Source organism: Giraffa tippelskirchi, chromosome 10 (genome assembly GCF_054371585.1).
Source record: "Giraffa tippelskirchi isolate mGirTip1 chromosome 10, T2T-mGirTip1v1.2.pri, whole genome shotgun sequence".
NCBI lineage: Eukaryota > Metazoa > Chordata > Mammalia > Artiodactyla > Giraffidae > Giraffa > Giraffa tippelskirchi.
In genome coordinates this window covers 89,242,567-89,270,449 of record NC_137284.1, presented here as the reverse complement: position 1 = coordinate 89,270,449, position 27,883 = coordinate 89,242,567, and the positions used below count along the sequence as shown (strand labels likewise).

The 27,883-nt window shown below is 40.1% G+C and overlaps 1 protein-coding gene across 4 annotated transcripts in view; it reads right to left on the bottom strand.

The window, feature by feature from the left end:
• The window catches only part of MAGI2 (membrane associated guanylate kinase, WW and PDZ domain containing 2), a 1,446,920-nt gene that overhangs the window by 133,319 nt on the left and 1,285,718 nt on the right, over positions 1–27,883 (bottom strand). For all 4 annotated transcript variants that reach the window (XR_014067178.1, XM_081535656.1, XM_081535657.1 and 1 more), the window contains 2 exons: positions 3,759–3,944; positions 1,735–1,909 (listed from right to left, as the gene is read on the bottom strand). Coding sequence is in view for 3 of the 4 variants with exons in the window: in XM_081535656.1 (XP_081391782.1) it covers positions 1,735–1,909; positions 3,759–3,944 (361 nt within the window). In the remaining variant the exon portion in view is untranslated. The remainder of the gene's footprint in view (positions 1–1,734; positions 1,910–3,758; positions 3,945–27,883) is intronic.

Sequence of the window (27,883 nt, the reverse complement as noted above, 5' to 3'; positions counted from 1 at the left end):
TGCACCAGCCCCGAGCACCCTGTATCATGCATTGAACCTGGACTGGCAATTCGTTTCACATATGATAATTTACATGCTTCCATGCCATTCTCCCTTATCATCCCACCCTCGCCCTCTTCCATAGAGTCCATAATACTGTTCTATCTATCTGTGTCTCTTTTGATGTCTCACATACAGGGTTATTTTTGCTGCTGCTGCTAAGTCGCTTCAGTCGTGTCCGACTCTGTGCGACCCCACAGACGGCAGCCCACCAGGCTCCACCGTCCCTGGGATTCTCCAGGCAAGAATACTGAAGTGGGTTGCCATTTCCTTCTCCAGTTCATGAAAGAGAAAAGTGAAAGTGAAGTCGCTCAGTCATGTCCGACTCTTAGCGACCCCATGGACTGTAGCCTACTAGGCTTCTCCGTCCATGGGATTTTCCAGGCAAGAGTACTGGAGTGGGGTGCCATTGCCTTCTCCGAGGGTTATTTTTACCGATTGACTAAATACCACATATATGTGCTAGTATACTGTACTGGTGTTTTTCTTTCTGGCTTACTTCACTCTGTATAATAGGCTCCAGTTTCATCCACCTCATTAGAACTGATTCGAATGTATTCTTTTTAATGGCTGAGTAATATTCCATTGTGTATATGTACCACAGCTTCCTTATCCATTCGTCTGCTGATGGGCATCTAGGTTGCTTCCATGTCCTGGCTATTACAAACAGTGCTGCGATGAACACTGGAGTACACGTGTCTCTTTTAAGTCTGGTTTCCTCAGTGTGTATGCCCAGCAGTGGGATTGCTGGGTCATATGGCATTTCTATTCCCAGTTTTTTGAGGAATCTCCACACTGTTCTCCATAGTGGCTGTACTAGTTTGCATTCCCACCAACAGTGTAAGAGTGTTCCCTTTTCTCCACACCCTCTCCAGCATTTATTGCTTGTAGTCTTTTGGATAGCAGCCATTCTGACGGGCATGAAATGGTATCTCATTGTGGTTTTGATTTGCATTTCTCTGATAATGACTGATGTTGAGCATCTTGTCATGTGTTTGTTGGTCATCTGTATGTCTTCTTTGGAGAAGTGTCTGTTTAGCTCTTTGGCCCACTTTTTGATTGGGTTGTTTATTTTTCTGGAATTGAGCTGCAGGAGTTGCTTGTATGTTTTTGAGATTAATTGTTTGTCCGTTGCTTCGTTTGCTATTATCTTCTCCCATTCTGAAGGCTGTCTTTTCACCTTGCTTATAGTTTCCTTTGTTGTGCAAAAGCTTTTAATTTTAATTAGGCCCCATTTGTTTATTTTTGCTTTTATTTCCAGTATTCTGGGAGGCAGGTCATAGAGGATCCTGCTGTGGTTTATGTCAGAGAGTGTTTTGCCTATGTGTTCTTCTAGGAGTTTTATAGTTTCTGGTCTTACATTTAGATCTTTAATCCATTTTGAGTTTATTTTTGTGTATGGTGTTAGAAAGTGTTCTAGTTTCATTCTTTTACAAGTGGTTGACTAGTTTTCCCAGCACTACTTGTTAAAGAGATTGTCTTAGGAAAGCTTCTCTTATTGTGAAGGACAGACATCTACATTTGCTAACAAAACCATGTTTATAACATATATACAATCTCGAAATCACAAAAAGGTGCACGTGGTAATTTTTACTTTTTGAAAATCTCTCTCCTGCCTGCATTCTGTCCTGTCCCAAAGTCTCTCCTTATACTTCCCTCACTATTCAGAATTAGAAAAAACAGAGGAAACTTTACCTATTTTCATGTCCTTGAGGCTGAAGTGGCTGAGGCGGAGCTGGCTGGGCGATGGGACTGTTGGGGGTGGCTGGACTGGGCTGGGCCAGAGGACTCTGTTGGGCCAGGGGGCTGTGCTGCTGGGCCATGGGGCTCTGCTTCTCTGAGCTGGGTGCTGAAGCGGGGCTGTTGAGTTCTGCAGTGGGAAACCAAAGAGGCAAATGAAGTCAGGCTGACATTTGATAAAGGGCAAGAGGTGGCCAGAGATGGTTCCTCTGCCTCCTCACATGACTCAAGGCTATGGTTCTTCTAGTTTCTGTTAGGCTTTAAAATAACAGCTTACACTTAGCAAGTTCTAATACCCTCCTGGAATTAGTATTCTTTCATAAATGATAAGGCTGCTGAACAAGGTTATGAACAAGAATCTCTCGTCCTTTGTCAGAAGAAAAGGTTACAATAAAAAGTATTAAAACTACGAAAAATAATTCAAAGGACTCTAAAACATATTCTACTTGTTCTAGCATTACTTGCTGAAGCAAAGCATTTTAGCCATTACATTTTGGTTGTAATGAGAAGTACTACCAGTATCCTAAAGTTTGGATAAGGAATTAACCACAAGAAAACAAAACGCTTTTCACAATCCTTTCTTCAGTTCCTTGTTAGCCTTATTTCCTAATAACCCTCTCTGTACTCCATGGTTCTCCAGAAAGAACATTCAACAGAAGAAAGTTAATAATTTGTTCTTTGTTAAAACTGCTTCTTGGTCTTTCTTGTAATAGCATCAAATTTTCATCTGAAATTATCTCTCTGTGTTGGACTAACAGCAGGAGAGACATATTTCATACAGGAAAAGGGAGAAGCAAATCAGGATTTTGCAACCAATTTTGCTTGAAGTTGACTTCTATTGAACATTTCATACATAATGTTGTCTGCATATAACAGGTTAAAATGGTTATTTTTTTTCCTGGGCGACAAAAAAGGGATATATTAGTGTTCCCTTATAAACCACTTTCCTCTTTCTTTGCTCCCACCCTACATTTAAAAATTTATTTTCCACCTGTATCAGCCTTGGCAGCATGGACACTTGGAGCCAGATGATTCCATGCCGTGGTGGGTTGTCGTGTGCTCTGTAGGGTGAGTACGGAGGAGCGTTCTTGTCCTTTCCCCACTGGAGAGCAGAAGCATCCCCACCCCAGACATGACAACCAAACAGGTCTCCAGGCATCTCCAAATGCCCCCTGGTGGGACAAGATCATCTCTGCTGAGGACAGCTGTTTTATATTTAAAGTCAGGTGGCTACTTGATGCCTGCTTGTTAGTCCCAGATGAAATCAGGAGATAGAGGAAACCAGAGGGGTCCAAGGTGACTGAGCCCATCCCTCTCCACGTGGGACACTGTGGTCCAATCACCAGTGAGCTCCAAAGACTGACTCCTCAAGTATCAGTACTGAGTCAGCAGCCTCAAACTAGTAATGAACCCACTGTGTCTGGAAATAGTGAATTGATGCTCAGAATTCTGTTGCTCTTTAAGGCATGGCTGTGGGTTGTGATGCTTATGACTCCTCAAACCTCAGAGGGGAGTCCTTGTACAGAGAAATTCAAAAGGCTAGGTGGGAATTTAAAATTCTTATTAGATGCAACATTTTCTAAATGAGCTCTCTTTATACCACAAAACTTCCTCAAGCTTTTCAAAATCAATCTGACTTTGAAGAATCCTCCAGAGCTTAAGTGTTAACATTAATATTTTTTTTTTTTCCTTCAGATTTGTAACTCTATCATCTCTGTTGAATGGGTTCTGGCTTAATATAACCATAAAAACAGTACTCCTGGGACCAAAGGGAATGACTGAATAACCCAGTGCCTTGGGATTCACACTAGTTATCTATAACACCATATAGCTTGATCTTGGAATCACTGGCAATGAGTAAATGGGATATGGGTTGCCTCAGAGTGTTACTTTTTTACAAAATTGGATAACAACTTTGGACATTCTGATATCCCTGACCGCAGCCAAGTGAGCTCCGGGACCCCGGCTCAGGCACTCACCCTCCTGAGGAATGATGCGAAGGGTGACACTAAGACCCGCATCCTTGATGAGCTTCACGATGTCTGCATGAGGCATGTTGATGATAGACTGGCCGTTCACCGCTAAAATCCGGTCTCCCACTTTTAGCTTTGCACAGCGATCTGCGGGACTCCCATCAATGATGCGTCCGATTTTATGTGGCACAGCTACAAAAACATCCCCAACAGAAACAGGTATCAGGGCCATTACCAGTACAAGTTCTACCTTTGAGTGCCTGCCGCATAAGAAACAACGTGATGTCAGAATTCTGCTGTTTGCCAGTCTCTCGAGACTACAATCTTCCCTATTAAATGCAGCCCTGTGCATATAGCTGAGACCAGAGTTTCTCCAGTCAAGGCTAAATTCAGTGACAGGCCAATTCCAAACACATGCACCAGAGATTCTCAAACTTTGAGGCAAATCATAATCACCCTAGGATCAAAAATACAGCTCTTTGAGTCTCATCCTAGACTTTGTGAATCAGAATATTTAGGAAGAAGGGGAAGATAATGGATTTTTAAGAAGCTCCTCAAGAGATTCCAATACATACAAAAAATTTAGAACCAGGGACGTAGAATACAGTAACTAAAGAGCTCATACTCTAGAGACAAAAATACAGTTTAGAAAAACACAATAAACCTGGGAACTTATATCTACCCTCTTCTATTTTACTAAGAGGAGAAAACAGGAAAGGGAAGAAATACTTATTTATATGGGAATTATCCAGCTGATGAAGAAGTTATGACCAACTTCGTACCCAACTATTAAGGTTAAAGGCTGATGCAGTTTTCAACTATTATTCTTTCAACTATTATTCTAATCAACTTATTCTTTCTGATTCAGAGCAAGTGGTGCTAAGATCTTGTTAATATCTGGTATATAATGCAGTTCATCAAATTTGAAATTTCACTAGGATACACCTTTCTTTTATGAACCACAAGAAAGAAAAATAGAAAAAAACCCTCTAGCATTGAAACAGTAACACCATTTGACATAGCATGTTCTCTAATTTTTGAAATGTTAAAATATGAAAAATGTGTATTACAATTAATGGAGTACTGTATATGTCTCTTTAAAACAATGACAATTCATTTTGTCATTATTCATTTATATGCATGGGGGACCCAGGTTTGTGGGGATAAAGATTTTCTAACGGGTTGACTTGTGTTCAATGTCAGTGTCTGAGTTCCTAGAGGTTAACTATTTTGGGGGTCAGATATCAATAGCGCATGGTGTCCTCATGCATGCCCTCAAGGTGCTGACCGTATAGAAACCTGTTTCTTTTCCTTTTTCCCTTCAAGACAGGAGCCCAGCGGGGAAACTGCCTGTCAATGACTTGTTGCACTCCCTGTGGAAGTCAGGGATTGATTTCATCTGCATAAAGAGGCAAAGACACACTTCACCATTCATTATGCCCCAGGGATGTCTGTTCTTTAAACTCTCAGTCTTGTGTCTGAGATACAGCGAAAGGCAGAACATCAACTAATGACCATGGTAAGGAAGGACAATCAGAGAGTTAATGAACCAGTACCTTGATCATATTTCTGTTGTGAAAGGTTATAGGTAGCATATGAAAATATTGGCCAAGCCTCTGTCTCTGAAGTGAAACTCATCATGTTGGAAGCTCAAACACATTTTTATTTACCATAAGCATGGATAGCTTTAATTAAGAACAACTTACTTACAGCATACGGATGATCATCTGAGAATCTTAGGACAATACATTGCTCAAGCAGAAATGTAATAAAAACTCATTCATTTACTAATTGTGTAACATGATATGGGTATTGCAAGGTGTCTGGCCTTCAATCATAAATAGAGTGAACTTTCATTCTTGTTTTTTGCATCCTTTCATGGTCAAGTGTATCCTGGATCAGTCAATAAACGATAAGATCTCCCTGGTCATACTATGTAATATTGTTATCTATCCTGACCTTTAAACAACTATTTGACCTCTCTGACTTTCTGTATTTCAAAAGTAAAATTAGGATAATAATATAGTTGAACTCACAGGATGGTTCTGAGAATTAAATGAGTTATCATACATAAAATGACTAAAACAGTCCTTGGCATTAAGAATTGCTCTGTAAGTATTAACTCTTCATTCATTCTTTCTATTACTGTTATTTTAAAGTGACATCACTATTGATATGTATGTGCTTGGGTACTGGCACCAGCTCAAATTCTGTCTGCCTGGGGCAAACCTGTAACACAGCTAAAATGGAAGGAATGTTGCTTATTACAGAGCAGTATCGCCCAAGTACCAACAGGGGAAAACAGCTTCATTCGGGGAAGAGAGGTATGTTTTATGGAAAATAGAGACACCAGCTGAGGTCAAGAGTCCTGTTCGATTTTCCGAGGTTTCACAAAAAGAGTGTTGCAACAATCTCTATAGGAAAACACTAACTTACACGTAAGAGTTAATTATCCAAAGGAAAATGAGCATAATACAGATCTCTTCTGTATATGATGCATTATCCGCATTGAATCTCTCACACACACATACACACACTTATAACTATGTTAAAATAAATATAACTTTATCTTCAAAAATTATGAGATACCTGACAGTGTTAACATAGCATGTTTACGGTGCAGGAAACTGAGGCATTAAACAGTCTGCGGTCTGCCCAAGGTCACATAGGCTAACCGGGGTTTAGGATCTCAGACTGTCAGATGCTACAGCCTGTGTCCTTAACAGAGCCCAACGCTGCCTCTCTCACCTCCACCAGCTCCTCCCTCCACTTGAGTGCTCCCTGAGTACCTGGGGCTTTCATTTGGTGAGTGCAGGCTGCCCCTAAGGAAAGAGTCGTAAATGCTTCACCACTGGCCCTGATCCAGAGGAGGGTGAAAGGCAGGAGGTTTGCTTGAAGCGGTTTCTTTGCCGCAGCTCTTTTGAAAGGCAAGGAAAGAGGAGAAAGGAAGGGGAGTGGAAGGCAGCAGGGAGAGGAGAAAACAGGAAAATTGGACAGCTCCTCAGATCCCATTTAGCAAGGACTTCACAACGCAGTGTCATTCCTTTGAAGTAACTTCTCTGGAAGTTACTATTAGAAACAGTCACATTTGAAATGAAATTAAAAAATACATCTCAAAACACATACAAATGATATTTAGATGATTTGTTGTTTTGAATTATTCATGCCTCTGCTCCCCACCATTACTGTGCATCATTTAGAATTTTCTGGGCATAAAACTCCAAATGTTTCAAAACAAGATTTCACATACACACACAGGGACACTATGCTACTATTTATTAATTCCCAGGCACTGTATTAGGCACTTATTTTAACTCCTTTCAGCTTCAATGTGAAACAGCTGTAAAAATTTAATAATCATGTTTATTTAATTGTTGAGAAAATAACAACAAAAAATGTCAAAGCCTATGACTTGGAAACTTGGGGTTACTCCCTTCTTTGTTAAATATGTGACAAAGTGAAAGTGAAAGTCTCTCAGTTGTGTCCGATTCATTGTGACCCCATAGACTCTACAGTTTATGGAATTCTCCAGGCCAGAATACTGGAGTGGGTAGCCTTTCCCTTCTCCAGGGGATCTTCCCAACCCAGGGATCGAATCCAGGTCTCCTGCCTTGCCGGTGGATTCTTTACCAGTTGAGCCACAAGGGGCTGAAAGCAATTTGAATTATGAGAAGTGAAGGACTGCCTGGTGAAACTTAGCTTAGGAAACCATGCTTGAGATTTTAAGATGAAAGTTTCATTCTAAATATGTGTATGGTGATAATTCTTTCAAGGTCATTTTCACTTTATTAGGGCAGGTAGCATAAAAACTGAAAACCAAGATAAAAGGACTAAAACTAAATTCTATGACAATGTCCTGGAATGATGGAGTGGCTTACATAATATCTTAATGAATACACAATGCAGAAATGGATGCCCCATCACTGAAGTGCCTGGAATGGCTTTATTCAAATAGTTTGCTATTGGCATTTACTGTCATAAAAGCAGTACCTGAAACTGTTGGCAGGTGCAGACAGCCTCACTTCCCTTTACCAGCATTTCCCCTCCATACATAAGGATATCAACTGCTACTGTACAACAAGGGGTATGCTCAGAGGAGGCTCCCTCTGGAAACAAGATGCAGCTCTACTTGCTCAGTTATGAGGTCTACAGAGCTCGTGACCTAAGTGCTTTCTGTGCATAGTTAATGAGATTACAGAGCATGGAAGAGGCCCTGACCTTGATTTCTATTATTGGGATGAATGGTAGTCATTAATTCTCTGAGAATTGATGATTAAGGTAACTGCTGGAGTGCAGTCCATTTAGACGGCATGCCTTCCAGACATCATCTGTCAGGCAGCAACATAAATCAAGCCTTTGGATCAGGCCTCTTGACACAGTGTTCTTAAGATACACAGATATTTGGGAAAAGTTGCAATATGTCATGAGGCTTTGGGCATACTGACATTGGAAGGGAGACAACATATTACTAGTTAGAAATTTTCCTTTAATTGCAAATCACATAAACTATGGAAAAAAGAAACCCATCTTTTTCTTCTTTATTCATTTCTGGGTAAAACACTACTGTGCACTTACATTGCAATATGTTTCATATTTTCCTGTAGATGAATTGACTCTTTTGGCAATGCTCAACACTGCAAACTTGTTTTATTAAGAATATTCAGACATAATCAGTTGGACCAGATGGTCTCTAAGTTAGCTCTAAAAGTCTGGATTCTTTGGGTATCTAGCCATAACCACTACACAAAGCCACGATCCTCCCTTCTGGCTGTGGGTTTCTCTTCTGGGACCTACTATGGTCTATCCAGACATCTTCAGTCACTGGACAACCAATGAGCTCTTGTGTTCTCCCTTGGGTCAGCTCCCATCAGGTGGGAGGACTTTTCTTGCTCTGGTGGTGTATATTTTCGGAATCTTTTGGTGATGGATTAGTCATGAATTTTAGCTGCATCATCCTACTGAAGGGAGTAGTGGATCTTCCTCTCACTTTTCCCCCAATATTTCCTTGTTATTTTATACGTATCTCATTTCAGAAAAGGAAGAGCCTGCGACTCATGTTTACATTTAATTATTTCCTTGTTAACGGACTCCACGAAGTAGAGTTGTATATTGAGGAAAGCATTAGATGGGGAAAGTGAATTCTGCATCATTCATGTCAAACTTACAAGGGAGAAGTTTCTGAAATGAAAGTGACAAAAATAAATACTTCAAAGGCAATTAACAGTATCAATTCTCATTAGCTCACAATTCCACTAATTTGTGAAGGTTAAACAACATGTCATTAGCTTAAAGAGGTGACAGAAGTTAGTCTGGGTTTAGAATCTATGACCTGACATGAAAAGAATTTTTTTTTTTTAACTAGATGATTCCAGTTGGTTTTCTTAAAATCACCTGTGAAAATTATCTATTGACTAGTTTTAAAATTGTGGGTCAGAGTAGGAAAATCAGTAATTCTATCAATAACACATTCCTGCACAGTATCTTCTGAGTAACAGGCAAAATGCTAGGTACAGTGGGGAAGACAATAATAAAATAAATGCATGGCATTTGCCCTCAAGAAACTCCCAGTCCAGTTGCATAGACCAGGGGTAATCATATCAAATATTTAAAACAAAACACAAGTGGGAAATCTGTGGTGCAAGTAACATACAAGAGTAGAAAGGTGGGATGGATTATTGAGTCCAGGTGTGGACTTACAGAGTGATAAGGAAAAGGAAGCCACTCTAGGAAAGAGAGAGCACATGGCCCCTAGGCTAAGTGGCAGCTCCCTTAGTGAAAAACTCATGGTAGTAAAGGGGGTGCCATCATATCCATGAAGGGAGATGCACAGAGAGGATGCTTTGTGGATGGGGCCCCTCCAACCATCATTATGCTTCCATGCTTCCCTGAGAGCCCAAATATGATGCCTTTGCCCAGCTTCTCCAGATATACAGAACGACAGAAGAGTAATTGTCACAGGATATTTCTAATAAATGATGATAGATTCTGATTTTTTTTGGGGGGTGGGGTCTTTGGAAACTTAAGCCTAGTGCTAATCTTGCTCATTTTCCATCTCTCTCCTTCCTAGAAGTCCCGAATGAGAATGTTCTATGGTGAAAAGCCCATTCAGCTAGATTCTCTCCCTTCCTGCAGTGCGACACAATGTCCTTCGAAAGAGATTTTCTAGGTTGTCAGGGGGCGAAGATGTAGGAAAACATGTGTTTGGTATTAAAAAAAAAAAATTGTGGTAAAATTAAGAAAAAACAGACTGCATGACTTGTTTTCCTCTAGAAGTCTGTAAAATTCACATTTCCAAAAATGAAAACGTCTTCTCTGAATTTCATAGCCAAATAACTTGCAATCCAAAACCGAGCAGCTGGTGTTTTAAGGACTGCAGATTCCAAAAGTGCACTTTCCCCTCTCCAGCTCCCATGAGTCATTCTCTTGTGGCTGAACAGTTTAGTTACCCTGCAGTTGGTAACAAGCAAGATAGTCAGATGAGAGAATGGAAAGAGGGCCCCACTACTGGCATTTTGGGAAGCCTGCTGAACTCTTGTTTCAAGGGGCAGAAAGACCACCTAAAAAGTTAACCACATGGTTGAAGAGGAGTAGACACTCATCAACCGTACCTTACATTTATGCTATTATTTTCCTGCCAGTGAACTAGTAATCAAAAGAAAACTCATTGCATTAGGAAATGTAATTAGCTATAACTTGACCATCCCATCCTGGAACACGAGGTTGCATTAGCAACCTCATCTCGTTTGGAAAGATTTGGTGAACTTGTAGGCACAGGCCCAGTTTCATGCCTGTGTGACCTATGCACAGATTTCTACACTCAAAAGGGTCTTGTGTTTGGTTCAGTGGTGTACTTTCAACAACTTCACCTTCTTAATAATTTCTAAATAAGGACATCATGTTTTCATTTTCCACTGAAAATGAACATGGGTGCTAAAAATTATATAATTGACCAAATCTGCTACGAATACACAATGGAGGTGACAAATAGATTCAATGGATTAGATCTAGTAAACAGAGTACCTGAAGAACTATGGGCAGAGGTCTGTAATATTGTTCAGGAGGCAGCAAACAAAACCATCCCCAAGGAAAAGAAATGCAAGAAGGCAAAATGGTTGTCTGAGGAGGCTTTACAAATAGCCAAGGAAAGAAGAAAAGCAAAAAACAAGGGAGACAGGGAAAGGTATACCAAACTAAATCCACAGTTCCAGAGAATAGCAAAGAGGCCTTCTTCAATGAACAAAGAAATAGAGGAAAACAACAGGAAGGGTAAGACTAGAGATCTCTTCATGAAATCTCTAGACTTCTTGAAGATCTCTTCAAGAAAACTGGAATTATCAAAGGAACATTTCATTCAAAGATGGGCACAATAAAGGACAGAAACAGTAGAGACCTAATAGAAGCTGACGAGATCAAGAAGAGATGGAAAGAATACAGAGAATTGTAAAAAAAAGATCTTATTAATGACCTTGATAGCCACAATGGTGTAGTCTCTCACTCTGCTAAGTCACTTCAGTCGTGTCCGACTCTGTGCAACCCCACAGATGGTAGCCCACCAGGCTCCCCCATCCCTGGGATTCTCCAGGCAAGAACACTGGAGTGGGTTGCCATTTCCTTCTCCAATGCATGAAAGTGAAAAGTGAAAGTGAAGTCGCTCAGTCGTGTCCGACCCTTAGCGAACCCATGGACTGCAGCCTACCAGGCTCCTCTCACTCAGAGCCAGGCATTTTGGAGTGTGAAGTCAACTGAGCCTTAGAAAGCTCTATTGCCAATAAAATACTAGTGAGGGTGATGGAATTCCAGCAGTTATTTAAAATCCTCAAAGATGATGCTATTAAAGTGTTGCATTCAATATCTCAGCAAATTAGGAAAACCTAGCAGTGGCCACAGGACTAGAAAAGATCAACCCTCATCCTAATTCCCAAGAAGTGTAGTACTAAAGAATGTTCAAAACACTGGACAGTTGCAGTCGTCTTCATCTCATGCTAGTAAGGTTATGCACAAAATCCTCCGAGCTAGGCTTCAGCATTTCGTGAACCAAGAAATTCCAGATGTTCAAGCTGGGTGTAGAAAAGGCAGAGGAACCAGAGATCAAATTGCCAACATTCGTTGGATCATAGAGAAAGCAAGGGAATTCCAAAAAAACATCTACCTCTGTTCCATTGACTACACTATAGACTTTGACTGTGTGGATCATAACAAAATGTGGAAAACTCTTAAAGAGATGGGGATGGGGGACACTAGGCCATCCTATCTGAGAAGCAACAGTTAGAACCCTGAATGGAACAACTGAATTGTTCTGGATTGAGAAGAGTACAACAAGGCTGTTTATTGTCACCCTATTTATTTAACATATACACAGAGCACATCATGAGAAACGCCAGGCTGGATGAGTAACCAGCTGGCCTCAAGACTGCCAGGAGAAACATCGACAACCTCAGATACCTCAGATATGTGGATAATACCACCTTAATGGCAGAAAGCGAAGAGGAACTAAGGAGCCTCTTGATGAGGGTGAAGGAAGAAAGTGAAAAAGCTGGCTTAAAACTCAGTATTAAAAAAACTAAGATAATGGCATCCAGTCCCATCACTCATGGCAAAAAGAAGTGGAAAAGGAGGAAGCAGTAACAGATTTCCTCTTCTTGGGTTCTAAAATCACTGCAGATGGTGACTGCAGCCATGAAATTAGAAGACAATTGTTTCTTGGCAGGAAAGCTATGACAAACCTAGGTGTGTTGAAAAGCAAAGGTATCACTTTGCTAGTCAAGGCTATGGTCTTTCCAGTAGTCATGTACAGATGTGAGAGTTGGATAGAAAAGAAGGCAGAGCACTGAAGAATTGCTGCTATTTATATTCTTAAAGATCTTTGATTCTTTACGTGTTGATTCAAGAGGCCTAAAAATTACCTTAATTCTCTTATTTCACTATTCATATAAGTCACTCATTACTGAGCATCTACTTCTTTCTCTTTCTTTAAATAGATTTTTACTGTTACCACGACATTTTAGGGCTTCCCTGGTGGCTCAGACAGTAAACAATCTGCCTTCAATGCAGGAGACCCGGGTTCTCATGGGCAGAGGAGCCTGGTAGGCTATAGCCCATGGGGTCGCAAAGAGTTGGACACGACTAAGTGACTAACACACCACATTTGAAGGAGTTTGTGTATTCTTTGCATACTATTTATATCCCTCATCATCTGACAAAACATCTAGACTTGAGAGTGGCAGGAGCTAAAGAAACTTCAGAATAGTCATGCCCCTCAAATCTGCAGGTGGCCAGAAAGGCATGCATGTGGGTGTGTGAAGCTGGAGAGGGAGAAGATGGGGAAACACTTCCATTTCTAGATGTTATTGTAGAAATACATTTCACTTTACTGTATATCCCAAGAAGTCCTTTTTTCCCTTGCTAATTTCCAGGCTGCTGGGACATTCTTTTTATTACCTGTTTTGGTCTGAAATTGATACAGAAAATGTGTCCTTCTAAGTCAAATGTCAACTCTACTCAACATTTTTTGCACTTCCCTCCAAAAATTCTGAAAAGGATACATATTTCCATCGAGTTAAATCAGTGACCCAAGATTTTCCTGTAATGGAGTAAAGACTAAAAATAGAGCTACTATATGACCCAGATGTCTCACTCCTGGGTATATACCTGAAGAAAACCATAATTTATAAAGAAACATGTACCCCAAAGTTCACTGCAGCACTATTTACAATAGCTAGGATATGGAAGCAACCAAACTGTCTATCAACAGAGAAATGGATAAACAAGATGTGTTGCATATATACAATGGAATATTACTCAGCCATAAAAGAAACACAGTTGTGTCATTTACAGAGATGTGGATAGACCTAGAGACTATCATATAGAATAAGTATGTCAGAAAGAGAAATAACATTGCTTGCATGTGGAATCTAAAAAAATGGTACAGGTGAACTTACTTGCAAAGCAGAAATAGAGACAACAGACGTAGAGAACAAACTTACAGATACCAAGGTGGAGAGAGGTGGTGGGATGAATCGGGAGATTGGGATTGATACATATACACTACTAGGTATAAAAGAGACAACTGATGAGAACCTACTGTATAGCACAGGGAACTCCACTCAGTTCTCTATGGCACCTAAATGGGATGGAAGTCTAAAAGAGAGGGGACATATGTATAACTGATTCATCTTGCTATACAGCAGAAACTAACACAATATTTTATATTTCAATAAAAGTTTTTAAAAAATTAAAGTTTGAATTTATTTTGTCAAACAAAACAAAACAAAACCCAGGTGAATCCCTTTTGTTCTCCAAGGTGGAATGCACGGTCAGTAAATCCTGAGTCTTCTTTTGATGCACTCTTTCCTTTTGCTAAAAGCACATCCTATAGTATCTTCCTATAGAAACTATGCACAGGAGAAAGTAACAGTTCAGTATTTAATGTTTGAAAACATCTTCAGTTTTACTTTCTCATTTGAAATAGAATTCTGGCTTTGAATTCTAGGTTGTATGAAATTTGAGGTTGAAAAATTCCTTTTCCTTAGAAATTTGCTGGCATTGCTTTACTGTCTTCTAACATCCAGTGTTGCTACTGAGATGTCTGAACTCCTTAGGATTTTTTTCCCTTGTATATAACCTACTTATTTTTCTGTTTCCTTTCAGAAATGTTTACGATTGTCCTTGTACATTTTGTGTTCTAAAGTTTTCCAGTGATGTATTTTGGTTCATTTCAGTATGGAGACATTTCTTTTAATGTTACTTTAGGGAACTTTTATTATAATATATCTTTGGTAACTTCCATTCTGTTCCTCTGCTCTCTCTTTCTGAAACTCTTAATAGTTAGATATTGACTTCCTGGATTGATCTGTTAATTTTATCATCTCTTTCATGCTGTTTCTTTTTGTCCTACTGCCTGTGAGATTTCCTTTACTCTAACTTTCAATCCTTCTGTTGAATTTTTAAGTTTAGTCAAGATATTTCCAATTCCTAAGCATTCTCTCTTTAATCATATAATTCTTTTTTTATAGCATTCTATACTTATTTTATGATGGTAATATTATCTATATATGTAAGTGAGTGAGCTTTGAAGTTTTCTCTTGTTCCATTTTTTCTTTTATTCTTTCATTAATTTGCTTGCTTTTCTGTTTTAAAAATACAAATTTCATGTCTGGTGGCCATGGTTGTTTTCCATTCTTCCCAAAGTTTTCAAAGTTCTGAGCTGGTCTGAGTTTCTAAAAGAAAATGGGCAGATCAGTGCTATTCATTTCTCTTTTTGGTTTCCTTTGTCTTACAAAATGAGTTGCCATATTTTTGTCTTTAAAATATCTTCCCCATTCATAGCCATCCCTTTCTTCATTTACCACCATTTTATTGGTGTCTAAGAAATGGGAAAAGATAAACATTAATGACATCATTAATTAGAAATTGAAAATATCTTCTGTAAATTTTATTTTATTTTTTGCAATCAGTATGTTGGTATACCAGTTAAAGATTTAGAATCTATTTGGGGAAAAAAAAAAATTAATATTTTATGGACCCAAACTTTAAAAGTCCTGCTGTCTCCTGTAGCCCTGACAGATAAAATATAAAAGATAACTGATTTCTTTTCAAGAGATCAGAACATGTCATAAAATTACATTTCATCGACCCCAGGTATTGTGTTAAAATGTTCAATGAAACCACACTTTCTTTCCTCTATATGTCTCAACTGCCTTTGAGAATTCACACCCATCAATGTACTTGGCTTTCAGTAATTTCTCAGCAGGCCCAATAGAAATGGTTGATAGTTACAAGCAGGTGTTGCTGACAAGCCATGTTTCTCATTTTTACAGATGCAGTGTATTCTATCTCTGCCATCTCCATTCTCCTTTTATAGCTTCTGAAATTGTGTTTTGTAAAAAGTCACTTGGCTATCTTCACACAGTTTCCCTGTTACAATAGGTAAATGTCAAAAGCAATCAGGTGCAATATCAGCTTTTCATTGTATTCCCCTAAGCCCTCAGGTAGATAATAACTTCTTGCAATATTTTCTTAATGTAAACGGAAACAGATACTAACCCAGGCAAATGATCCCTCCTGAGCCAGCTGTCCTTTTCAATATGTTATCCAGAAGATTACATGAATATTTATTGGCTGCTTAGTTTCTCACAGAAGCCAAAGTTTCACTGACAAGGTATATCATGTTTTAACTTGAAATAATGCAATTTTGCATGACTGGATAAAACATGAATAGACCCTCAAGCAAGGGGTTCAGAGCTAGAAGATCTTGATCATATATTAATTTGAAAACAACTTTCAGTGTGATCTCTGAACGGCCAAATAAATTATGTCAGTTTTCTTATTTGAAATGTGAGACCATTACTGCATATAATTTTTCTTTCTTATCCAACTATTACACATTTTAACTTCATTTGAATTTCAGCTTATATGTATTTTATCTAATCCCTTGTACTTTAAAGTATAGCAATTATATGTATTTTCATTTTTACTAAACAGATATATATCTTCATGATAACTTCACTTGAGATCATCATCATAGGATGATTTTTATTACTCTACCATGAGAAATGATTGAGAAATGAAAAAACACAGGCTGAAGAACCTCAAAATGTGTTCCCTTGTCCAAAGTGAAATACCAATTACAGTCTACAGGGAAGAGACTGAAAATAAAAAAGAAGGTATAAGGATGGCAAAAATGTGCATGAAAAGATCCTCGATATCATTAGTTTTAGAGAAGAAATGTAACTTGAAAGCACTAAAAACCTATTGGAATAGCTAAAAAAAAAAAAAAAAAAATCAACAAAGCCTGGAAACAGCAAGTACTGGCAAGGATGTGGCTCATCTGGAGCCCTCATCCAGGGAAGTACAAAATAGAACAGTCACGCTGGAAAGTGGTACCACATGAACCAGCAATTCCACCCCTGGATATTTACCCAAGTAAAACAAAAACCTATTTTCACACAAAACCTATATGAAAAGGTATGTAGTTGCTTTATTCATAATCACCCAAAACAAGAAACAACCAGAATATCTTTCAACTGGGAATGGATAAGCAGGTTATGGTACATTCACACAAAGGAATACTATTCAGCAATTTAAAAGGATCTGATATTGACACATGAAACAATCTGAATGTATCTAAAATGCAGTCTGCTAAGTGGCTACATACTGAGTGATTCCATTTACATGGGAAAAGGCAAAATTGCTGCTGCTAAGTCGCTTCAGTCATGTCCGACTCTGAGCGACCCCATAGATGGCAGCCCACCAGGCTCCCCCGTCCCCGGGATTCTCCAGGCAAGAATACAGAACAGAAAACAAATCCGTGGCTGCCTGGGCTGGGAGTGGGAGGAGGGCTTGACTTCCTTGTGGTCGTAGTTACAAAACCAGACACAGAATTTGTCAAAATTCACAGACTATAGGCTAAAAAGGGTACAATTTACTATCTATAATTAAACCTTAAAAATGAGAGAAAAGTAAAAAATCAGGGAGTGATAAAGAAAGGGTTTTGGGTGGAAATAAATAGAGAGTAGTTAAAAGAAGTACTGTCGAAGGAGCAGGAGAAAGGAGGTGGGAAGAGGACAGTAGAGGAGGAGGAAATGCTGCCTAGTGTGCATTTGAAAGGTGAACAGGACTCTTCCAGGTGGGCAAGGGTGGGGAGAGCATCACAGTCCCAGGTGTGTGACTCGCAAAGGCACAGATCTGTGAGTCTGCAGTGTGGGTACAGGGCTGCCACCAGCATAAACAGTTGAGCCCCAGGAAGAAGGTGAGAGGGGACAGATCATGGCAGGCCTTAGTGGCTGTGGCCAAGGGTTTGGCATTTATTTGAAGGCCAAATAAGAAGTCACTGATGATGTAGGAGAGACATGATATCATCAGACTTGTTGTTTTAGAAGGAGTACCAGAGTGGAGGTATGAAGGTTGGACTAAGGGTAGGAGGGTGAGAAGAAGGCTGGAGGCAGGAAGGACATATAAAGGCCACTGCAATGCTCAGAGCTGTGCAGTCCAACATGGTAGCTACTTGCCACAAACGGCCATTTTGATTAATTGACAGACAATTAAAAATCTAATTCCTCATCCACAGTAGCCTCATTTCCAGTGCTCCATAACCACATGAGCGTGGCTAGTGGTTACAGGATTGTTTAGTGCAGGACAGAACACTGGCATCACTGCAGAAAGTTCTACTGCAAAGTGCTAATCTAGGGCCTCCTCTAAGCCTTGGCAGTGGCAGTAGGGAGGTCCTGATGTATTTAAGGTCTTTTATTTGGAAAACATGTTTGGGTAATAGCTTGCATTAGTCTCTCAAGTATGGAAGATGCAGATGTACAAACTCAGCTAGGATATGAACTTAGGTACTAGGAGGCCTGCTTTAAAGCTTGTGAGTATACACACTGATTGGAGCTGAAAGTATACCTGTCAGCCTTCTCTTAACCACTAAGCCCCAGGAACCATCACTATCAGTGACTAACTTTATACTAGCAGCTGGATGTTTGTGTCCTCTCCAAATTCATATGTTGAAACCTAATCCCCAAAGTGGCAATTATTTGGAGATGGGGCCCTGGGAGGTGATTAGGTCATGAGATTGGAGCCCTCATGAATGGGATTAGTGCCCTTATGAAAGGAACCACACAGCGCTCCCTTATCCCTTCCACCATGTGAGGGGCAGTGAGAAGACACTGTCTATGAAGCCAGCTCTCACCACTCTCTGAATCTGTCAGTGCCAGGATCGTGGACTTCCCAGCCTCCAGAACTGCGAGGAATACATTTCTATAAACTGGTGTTTACAAACTACCAGTGTGTGGCATTCTATTATAGAAGTCTGCACAGGCTGAGACACCTGGCAAACAGTACAATAAAGGTTTCATTGTATTTGAATTTTATCAAATGCCTACAGGAATTTAAGCTATGTTTCATCTTGCTGTTCATCTAGCAAGTCTAACACACATTTGAATGAAGACTTCTAAGTGGAAATATTCTTCTACCTCACGTTGTTTCAACTGTTCTCTGTCAGAACACCCTTTAAACTATGTGCTCTTGTTTACTGGGAGACCCTCCTCTATGATGAGTCCATAAAAACGTTATCTATATTGTGAACAGTCTCCGAACAGAAGGTTTTGGGCACCTCAGCCTTGAGAAAGCAGATGGGCTCATCAGGTGCCCAACATCTGGGCATGTTTGTGGAGCAAACTGTTGTCTGGCTTAGAGAAAGAGGATCTGGAAGAGATCAGACTGGGAAATGAATATGCCAGTAGTAGGCCCCACTATTTAGTTAATTTTCTTGGGCACAGTGCACACATTTGGAATGCCGAGAGATCATCAACCCAGAGGAGGCTGACTGATTAATCTTTAGGAATAATTCTAACCAAAGAGTGCCAATGGTTTGTTTGGGAAAAAATCCAGCATAAATGTCAAAATTATTGATGGTCAAGTGAACAAAGAGAACTCTTACCAGGATTTGGTATGGCGGGGAGGATTTGGGTAGAGGCACTCTCTGAGTCCTTGGTGAAAGCAGTGGCACAAAGAGAAATGCTATTTATCCAAGCCCAAGTGGGAAAATATTCCCTAATGACACTCTTTCAATATAGCTAGAAAATGGGGATTAAATAACAGTACTATGTTCACTTAACAACATGCTTTTAAAATAGTTGTCTTTGTGGAATTAGCTTTTCTTATGTGTTTGATTGTTGGGAAAAAAAGAAGAAAAACAAAATCACAGAGAATTTAATCCAACATGAGGCCCTGAATGGATTATAAAGACAATATGCCTTTTGCAAAAGTGAACTATAGGCTCAGAATTTGTTTGAACCTCATGGGCATCTTCTGCTGGTAGAGGCGGCTCCTGTACACCTAGTCTGGGCTCTTTTCACAGCTGTGATCTCCTTGTACCACCCAGTGAATAACAAGGACCTGCAGGACATAAGCCTAGAGGAAACAATGACCCATCGCCCACCTCCGAGTTTTAAGACAACCGAATAGTTGCAACTAAGAAGACATCCACCTTCTGCTGCTTCCTGGAGAGTCTTTGAACGTAACAATAAAACCCTCCTGAAAAATAATTCTTAGTGGGGAAAAGTTATGGTTTATGAGCTTCATTCAGATGAGAAAAATGGTGAAGAATTTTTTTTTAAAAAATGCAATGTGAGCACTCACAGATTTTTGTTTTTTTGATAGGTTGCGTTGTTCCTCTTGAAAATAAATAAGAATGATGATGTGTCTCTCTGGATTTATTATTATTATTTTACAGTTTAATGATCTTTAAATTTGTCAGTGCTAAGAAAATAAAATGCTTACATTTGTTTTTGCATTTTAGTCAATACATGTGTGGATCTTTGTCTATCAGAGGACTTAAGGGCTTGATGCAGAATCTTTTCTATTTTAGTTGTTGCTTGCCTGTCTATTTACTGTTAAGACCTAGGCAGCTGAGTTTTAATTTGGGAACAAAATTAGTCATGTGCAGAACTGAAAAAAAAAATTGAATTTAATCAATAGGTTCTAGTCATCTGGTTTTAGTTGGGTATGATCCTATGAAGAATAATGTGATTCAGAGGTTGTTCACTTGGAACAGATAGGGGGTACTTTGTTAACGAGGACTGTGAAGTGAATAAATAATTTGAAGTCATACTTTTTTTCTAAGGATTTTGGGCTGCCATCCAAACCTTCCTGCTTAGGATGGTATCATTACCACTGAGATGGTGTTCATACAGATGGATGGCCATTCCAGGAACAGTCAGTGCCAGGACGAGGGGGATCAGGGAGCACGGTGAGGCCTGCAGCCTGGCCCTTCAGAGCACAAGGGTTTGGCGACCCAGATACTCATGATTAGAGGGCTTCCCGGGGCGCTTCCCTGGTTCACCAGGGCCTGATTTATTAGAGGGCTCTCTCACCTAAGACTTCACTAGGCCCTGAGCTGCTGTGGAATCATTTACTTAGGCTAAGCACAACTGATGGGAAATCTGTATAGAATCTGGGACCTTGTTATAGTCCCACTCTCTTATGGTATAATTTCTCAGGCTGCACAAGGACCAGCTTGCAAACATTTCCTCCCCTGAGTTCTATGCTCATCCTCAGAGATATGTCTTGCTGCCTTTAAGGGACAGAACAGCTAGGTTTAGGTATATAGAGAGCTAGAGCAGAGAACATTCACACTTTGATGAGGGCAGGGCTGGATCACTGTATGAGGGTCCAATCCAACCCTATCCCACCAACATAAATTAGTGACAAATCCTTGAAGAGCATACTACCAGGAACTGTGTGGGATTTAAAGAAATGTCATAATTTCTTGCCCTTACGAAACTTCCATTTAGGGTTAGCAAAATATATGAAAAGTAAAACAATAGTGAGAGTAATAAGTCATGATAAGAGAAAGGAAATCACAGAGCAGTCAACAATCAAGAGGTCTGAAGACAAAAAAAAAGCCCAAAAAACAAAATGAAGAAGAATTTCATGTAAGAACTGCAGAAAACACTTAAGAAATAAGGGTGAGGCTTCAGACAGACTCTCATTCAGAAATTAAAGAGAGATTTTTGAGCTGCTTGTAAGAGATGTTTACTGTTTGGGCAGTAGTCTCTACCTCATGGGCTTCCCTTGTGGCTCAGCTGGTAAAGAATCTGCCTGCAATGCAAGAGACCTGGGTTCGATCCCTGGGTTGGGAAGATCCCCTGGAGAAGGGAAAGGCTACCCACTCCAGTATTCTGGCCTGGAGAATTCCATGGACTGTATAGTCCATGGGGTTGCAGAGTCGGACACGACTGAGCAACTTTCGCTTCTCTATCTCATAGGGTTGCTGTGAAAATTAATACAATGGAAGATTCTTAGTACAGTACCTGGGGAAAAGCTTGATAACATTTATTAGTGGATAAAAGAAAGTATTTCAAATGGCAGCAGCCAAAACATGGAATATGGGGCAGGAAAGCAGAAGTTGTCTTTCAGGGGTAACTAAACCAGCTTTGATGGAGCGGAACTATGAGGAGCTACTGGTAAAAAGTTGCTGTGTTTACATTACTCAGGGTCTTGCATGTAAGAGAGGTGTGTTACTCTGTAGATCTTTTTTATCAGGGGTATTATGATCAAGGACTCATTATGGGAAGATTGGATTATACACAGAAAGTGCCACCTTTCTGGATGAACTTTGCTGCATTAAAAACTGCACTCCACTCAGACCCTAGCCCCTGGCTACTTCCTAAAGCAGAAATCAAGTCACACATATAAATGTGAAAAGGTCGGTTTGCCTTAAAACATATGTACATCAGTGTAGACTGAACACCTTATTATCTTTTTTATGTATTAACATGTAGATTTTCTAGAAGATTATGAAGACATTTGCTTATCATGGTTTCATGAGTTATATTTAGAAGCGGATATTTGGGGGAAAACTAGTATTTTATATATAGTCCTCTGCTCCACCATATTTCTTCTGTCACAAAAGCACCACATTAACAGTGTGGGTGACACCATCGTACCTCCTGAGGCAACTACTTTCAGCATAAAACTCAGAGCAAAAGCCACTATGTCATTAAAAGAATTCAAAGTAGAGATTCATTCAAGGATTAAGGGAATATTTTAGTTTATAAAGCTGGCTAAGAACTCTGAAAGGGAACTTGCTTTTGCAAACCAATGACAAAGAGAGAAACCAACGGGATTCACTTTCTAACTCTACTGCATGGGTATAACTTCAGAAACCTTCCAGCAATGACTTCTGGGGTATTGTTGATTTAGAAAAGGCCAGGGTCCCAGAAGCAGCATGAGTAGCACCAACTGCCTCTATTTTTAAGGTGATCACTGAACAAACCTCAGTATAGAGTTTGGAGGAAAACCCACTGCTACAACCCAAAGCAATAAAATGTAAGATGGGCCGCTTACTGATCGCTGATGTTTGTGTGTCCATGCTAAGTTATCCACGCTAAAAAAGTATGACTTCAAATTATTTATTCACTTCACAGTCCTTGTTAACAAAGTATCCCCTATCTGTTTCGATTCTTTGTGACCTTATGGACTGTAGCCCACCAGACTTCTCTGTTCATGTGATTCTCCACGCAAGACTATTGGAGTGGGTTGCCTGGCCTCCTCCAGGGGATCTTTCCGACCCAGGGATTGAAACGGCGTCTCTTACATCTCCTGTATTGGCAGGGGGATTCTTTACCACAATGCCACCTGGGAAGTCCCTCAGAGGCTTCACTTTAGGGCAGACCTTTGTGACTATGGGACATTAAAACGAGTGTTCCCCTGAAGGTTCCAGGTATGCCAAGAGCCACTGCTTCCGGAGGATGGCTGGCTGAGGTGAGGGGCCAGAGCCCTGTAGGCTGGTTGTCTTTTGCTTCCATCAGCCTTATTCATTCTACCTCAGTGCAATATATAAACACTATCATTTTATAAGTGAAAGGAGGAGGAAGATCTTGTCTTAAAATGCCTTAAAAGGGGAGCTAGTTAGGTATGTTTAAGAGCTTAATGTTTAAGGTATGTTTCAGATCATTTCCTGACAAAGGATAAGATGAACAAAAGAAATGAAAGTGTGAGGAGCACCCTAAAAATATAACAAAAATGAAAGTAACAGAAGTTTAAAGTGATAACTTAAGGCAATGAAAAATATAAGCCAGGCCTCAAACTTATCCAAGGCTTTTCACTTACAGACAAACCTACTCAAATACCTTATTTCCATGATGATTAATGGCATAATATAATTTAGAGCTGAAAGAGGCTATTAAGACCATCTTTCCTGATCACTTACACAAGGAATGGGCACAGGAAAACCAAGTGACTCACTCAAGGGACACAATAGTCAGTGGATGAGCTGGAGAGAGGTTCAGATTTGTTGTCAAATGCACTTTTCATTTATTCTGAATCTCTCTGTGTTAGGGAAAAACTACAGAAGTCTTGGTTTTAGGTTTTAATTTGTACCTCTCCTAAACTCAAATGATTATTCAGTGGCTGCATGGTTAGTGGGATGAATTTAGGTGGAAAAAAATTTTCTTTACCAACTGTTCAGTTTTATTTCATCCTTTTTGATAAATTACACTTAAAATGTCATGAAAGAACCACTAGATGAGCTTCTGAATCTCTAGAATAACTTTTCAACACCAGGGCCTATGGATATCATTAAGAACTTTGCGAGTCATCAGGGCATTCTACCAAACTTTTTCCTAGAATATCAGATTGCAGTGGGCATCAGGGAAAGTCAACAATGGCCTAGTCTGTACTCCCCACCTGTGCCAGAGAAAGTGCACGTGTGGGAAAAAAGATTTTCGACTCCTTCCCAGAGCTGAAAGATGAAGAGCCAGCATCGTGTTGACCAGTGAGGCATTTCCAGTAAAGACACGGAAACCAGTTGATGACATTAGGACAATGTGAATAAGGGAAAGACAGGCTGAAGTGCTTGCTCCTCTACTGGTGCTGCCTGGGTTGGGTTATGGTTGCTGTCCTGAGCATGCCTGACCTTCAGTTTGTTTGCACCTAAGTTTATGAATTCCCTTAAAAGGCTGCCAGCTTCCACCACTGATGTCTGAGCTGCCCAGGCACATTGACTCCATACATTTCAACATAACCTTCCTCACAGGTTTTACAAGAGAAGGACACTAAGCATCACTTTATTTCATCAGTTGTGCCAAAGCCCTTCTTGGGAACCTCTGGTGGGAAAACAGGTTTGGGGGTCAGAGCAGGAAGCATCTGTGATAACAGGTTATAGCTCTGTAATAAAACCAGGATGTCAGACTCAGACTTTCCACTGGGGAGGCCCGGGGAGGCCCAAAGACTGACCTGTCAACCCCACTGCACGTGGCCACTGGGGCATTTTTATAGAGCAGGCATCTGATCTACTCTGACTCAGAAGCCTACCTGAGCCTGCTTTATCCTGGGTACAAAACCTCAGCAAGCATGACAGGAGAGTCAGTCATGGGCAGCAAATACCTTGAACTTTCCAAATATACCAACATTTCCAGTTCTGGAGAAACTTCTAACATTATTTCCAACTTTCAATGTTTATCAATAATATGGCCATGAACAGCTCTCTATATAAATTTTTTTTTGAATCCTTTCAAACACTTTTAAGTGCAAATGCCTGTTATAGTTCACTGTTACCCTAGGTTCTGGTTTGCAAACCACTTTGTTTTCCCTTGAGTTCAATTCTAAGGTCTGAAAAACAAAAACAATATTTTGGATAATAGGACAGATATGTTCAGGAAGCTTGCCTGTTTTCAAAGTTCCCAACTGGTTAAACATCTGGCCTCCCTGACAAAGTTGCTGCCTGGGCTGAAGAAGTTGGGGAAGGGAATGCTTTCTTTGTCTGGAGGGCAGGGGTCTCCATATCTCTGCTCTTCTCTGATATAGTTAATAGAGACATCAGGTTTGCAGGATATTCTAAAAGCCAGCCTTGAGTCTGAATTTTGATGTCTGCCACGCCTTTTCTAGTCCATTGGTTAGTGAAGTCTGGGGAGACTTCCTGCCTGAAGCCTCAGCAAGGTCTGCTGGTCTGCTGTGGCTGTCCACACTGCTGCTCTTCCTGCCCTCACTGCTGGCCCAGGGGATTGGGAAGACTCTGCACCCAGAAGATGAGCATGGGAGAGGGGGTGCTGGCCCTCAGAGATGCTCATCTGGGGCTCAGATTTAGCTGCTTTGGGAGATTGGGGGGGCACTGACAAATGGCAGACTGAACTGACAGCCAGCGTGAACTCTGCACTCTGAGAAGAGTGAGCCGATGGAATGCAGTGATGATTCCTAGCAGGCAAGGTGGTCGAGGCAGCAACAAGGGCATACTTAGTGCTTACTCTGAGCCAGAGTTTTTCTAAGCACTTATATGTATTAAACGGAGAAGGCAATGGCACCCCACTCCAGTACTCTTGCCTGGAAAATCCCATGGATGGAGGAGCCTGGTGGGCTGCAGCCCATGGGGTCGCTAAGAGTCAGACATGACTGAGTGACTTCACTTTCATGCATTGGAGAAGGAAATGGCAATCCACTCCAGTGTTCTTGCCTGGAGAATCCCAGGGATGGGGGAGCCTGGTGGGCTGCCATCTATGGGGTGGCACAGAGTAGGACACAACTGAAGCAATTTAGCAGCAGCAGCAGCATATACTAATTCACTCAACCCTCATAGCAACCTGATGACATAGGTATTAGAATTACCTTCTCTTTTCATTCAAGGAAACTATAAAGTCCAAGAAGGTTGTGAAACTTCTTCAAGGTCACACAGCTAGTAAATGACAAGCCAGGTTTCAGATGCAGGCAGTATGATTATAGCCATGCCACTCCCTCGCCTAAATGTGATGGTACACCTATCAAAGGCATAAATAACAGCACCTGTCCACTAAGGAAAGCGTTTCAGTAGCCTTAAAAATAAACTACAAATGTGTTCAAGATCTTGTGCTCAGATAAGAAACTAAGAGAAACATGACACAGCTCTGGGAATGACTGTGACTCCTGATAGCATCAGATTCTCCCAGTCTCCCAGAGCCCAGGAAGCCTTCATCTTCTGACAGTGGCTGTGTGGCATAAGGAGGAGGTGCTTAGCCCTTCTCTCCAAAATTAGAGTTGAAAATTATTATGAAGGTTAACTATGAAACAGTATTAAGTCTAGGAACCTTTTAGCTGCATGTTGCAACTTATAGGCCGTAAACACTATGTGGTATCAGTGTAATAGCTACTCTTCCCATGGAACATAGGGACAGCACGCGTTTCAATTTTCTTAAATTGAAAAGAAATAAATATGTGAAAAAAAGAAGCTAAGAAGTATCATGAACTCTAGAATCTATTTCCACTCTCCAGGGTGATATAAAATAATACCATTTCAAAAAGGGGTAGAATTACTCTTTTGAGGTCAGTCTAATGTCATTTGGCAGAAAAAAAAAAAAAATCCACATTTAATTGTAAGCATTGGTACCTGGTGTTCTCCAAATTGATCCATTCATGGATCTTCTCTGCAAGAGAAAATCATCTGTGGCTTCTTTACATAATAAGTGCATGTGTGTAGGTACATACATCCTCCTATACATTTAGCAATTATGCTGTCACACTTGAAATAAAAATGAGACCTTAAGTACAAACTTAACACTCTCATTGTGGCAGTATACTTTGTTTTATTCCAGTCCTTTAGGTATCCTGTCCCAACAAACAGTTTGCATGACTGGAATAGCTACAAAAGCTCTCTGTGAGTGTTTTCCCCAAGTGAAAATTATTGGAAGACTATTTATATAATTCATGAAAATCTTTAGTCTTGTGTCCTTTTAATCTTGGTGAATCCACCACACTGACAGAATCCTGCTTTTACTCTATGCTTAAAGACTGGATTTATTTTTTTGGCTTATCATGAAGAAAAAGATAAGTGAAATTGTACTTTCAGATGTATGCAATTCAGCTTCTGTACATATTCAACAAGGTTTAATGCTTCTATAGTTTCCACTCTTGAATTTATCAAAGCTAAAGCTAAACAGGGCAAGTCTCTGCATTTAGTCCTGGTAGTATTTTGCTAACATTAACTTTATTATAAAAAGTTTGTATTCATGCTCAACAATTTGATTTCTTGAGCATTGTTTGACATCTGCACCCCCTGCCAAGTGCTGGGAACAACCACAATTCATACGGAGTTTAGGAGCACAACATGACTCGATTGTTTATGTTTTTTTCTCTTATTGCTCTCTATTATGGTGTTTCTATTCACACCATTTTGGGCTAAATCACTTCAACATAAAAACTGAACAAGTTTTCCTATCACTTCTGTCCTATTGCTTGCTGGCTGACAAGTGACTTTTGAAATAGTGTGGCTAAAAGGAAAACCACTGCAGAAGCTGAGAATCTGCAAAGATACTTGATCAGAAGAGAAATATAACCTCTGGCTGTTACCTGCTGTACAGACTCTTGGAACCAGAGATTTGGAGGAACCTCTGAAGGTGAAATCATCCACTTCCCTCATTCCACAACTTCTACCCTAAGGGAAGGCACTAGAACCTCTGGACCTCCAGGGCTGTCTTATTAAGTTATAAGTATATTGTAAAATTTATTTCTTTATTTTTTTTTTTTTTTACTATAGTTGACCTATAATAATACATTAGTTCCAGATGCACAGCACGGTGATTTGATATTTTATCCATTACAGAATATCAGCAAGATCCACAGGACTCTTTTAAAGGCCTCCTCACTGTGTCTCACACTTCCACTCCAGCTCT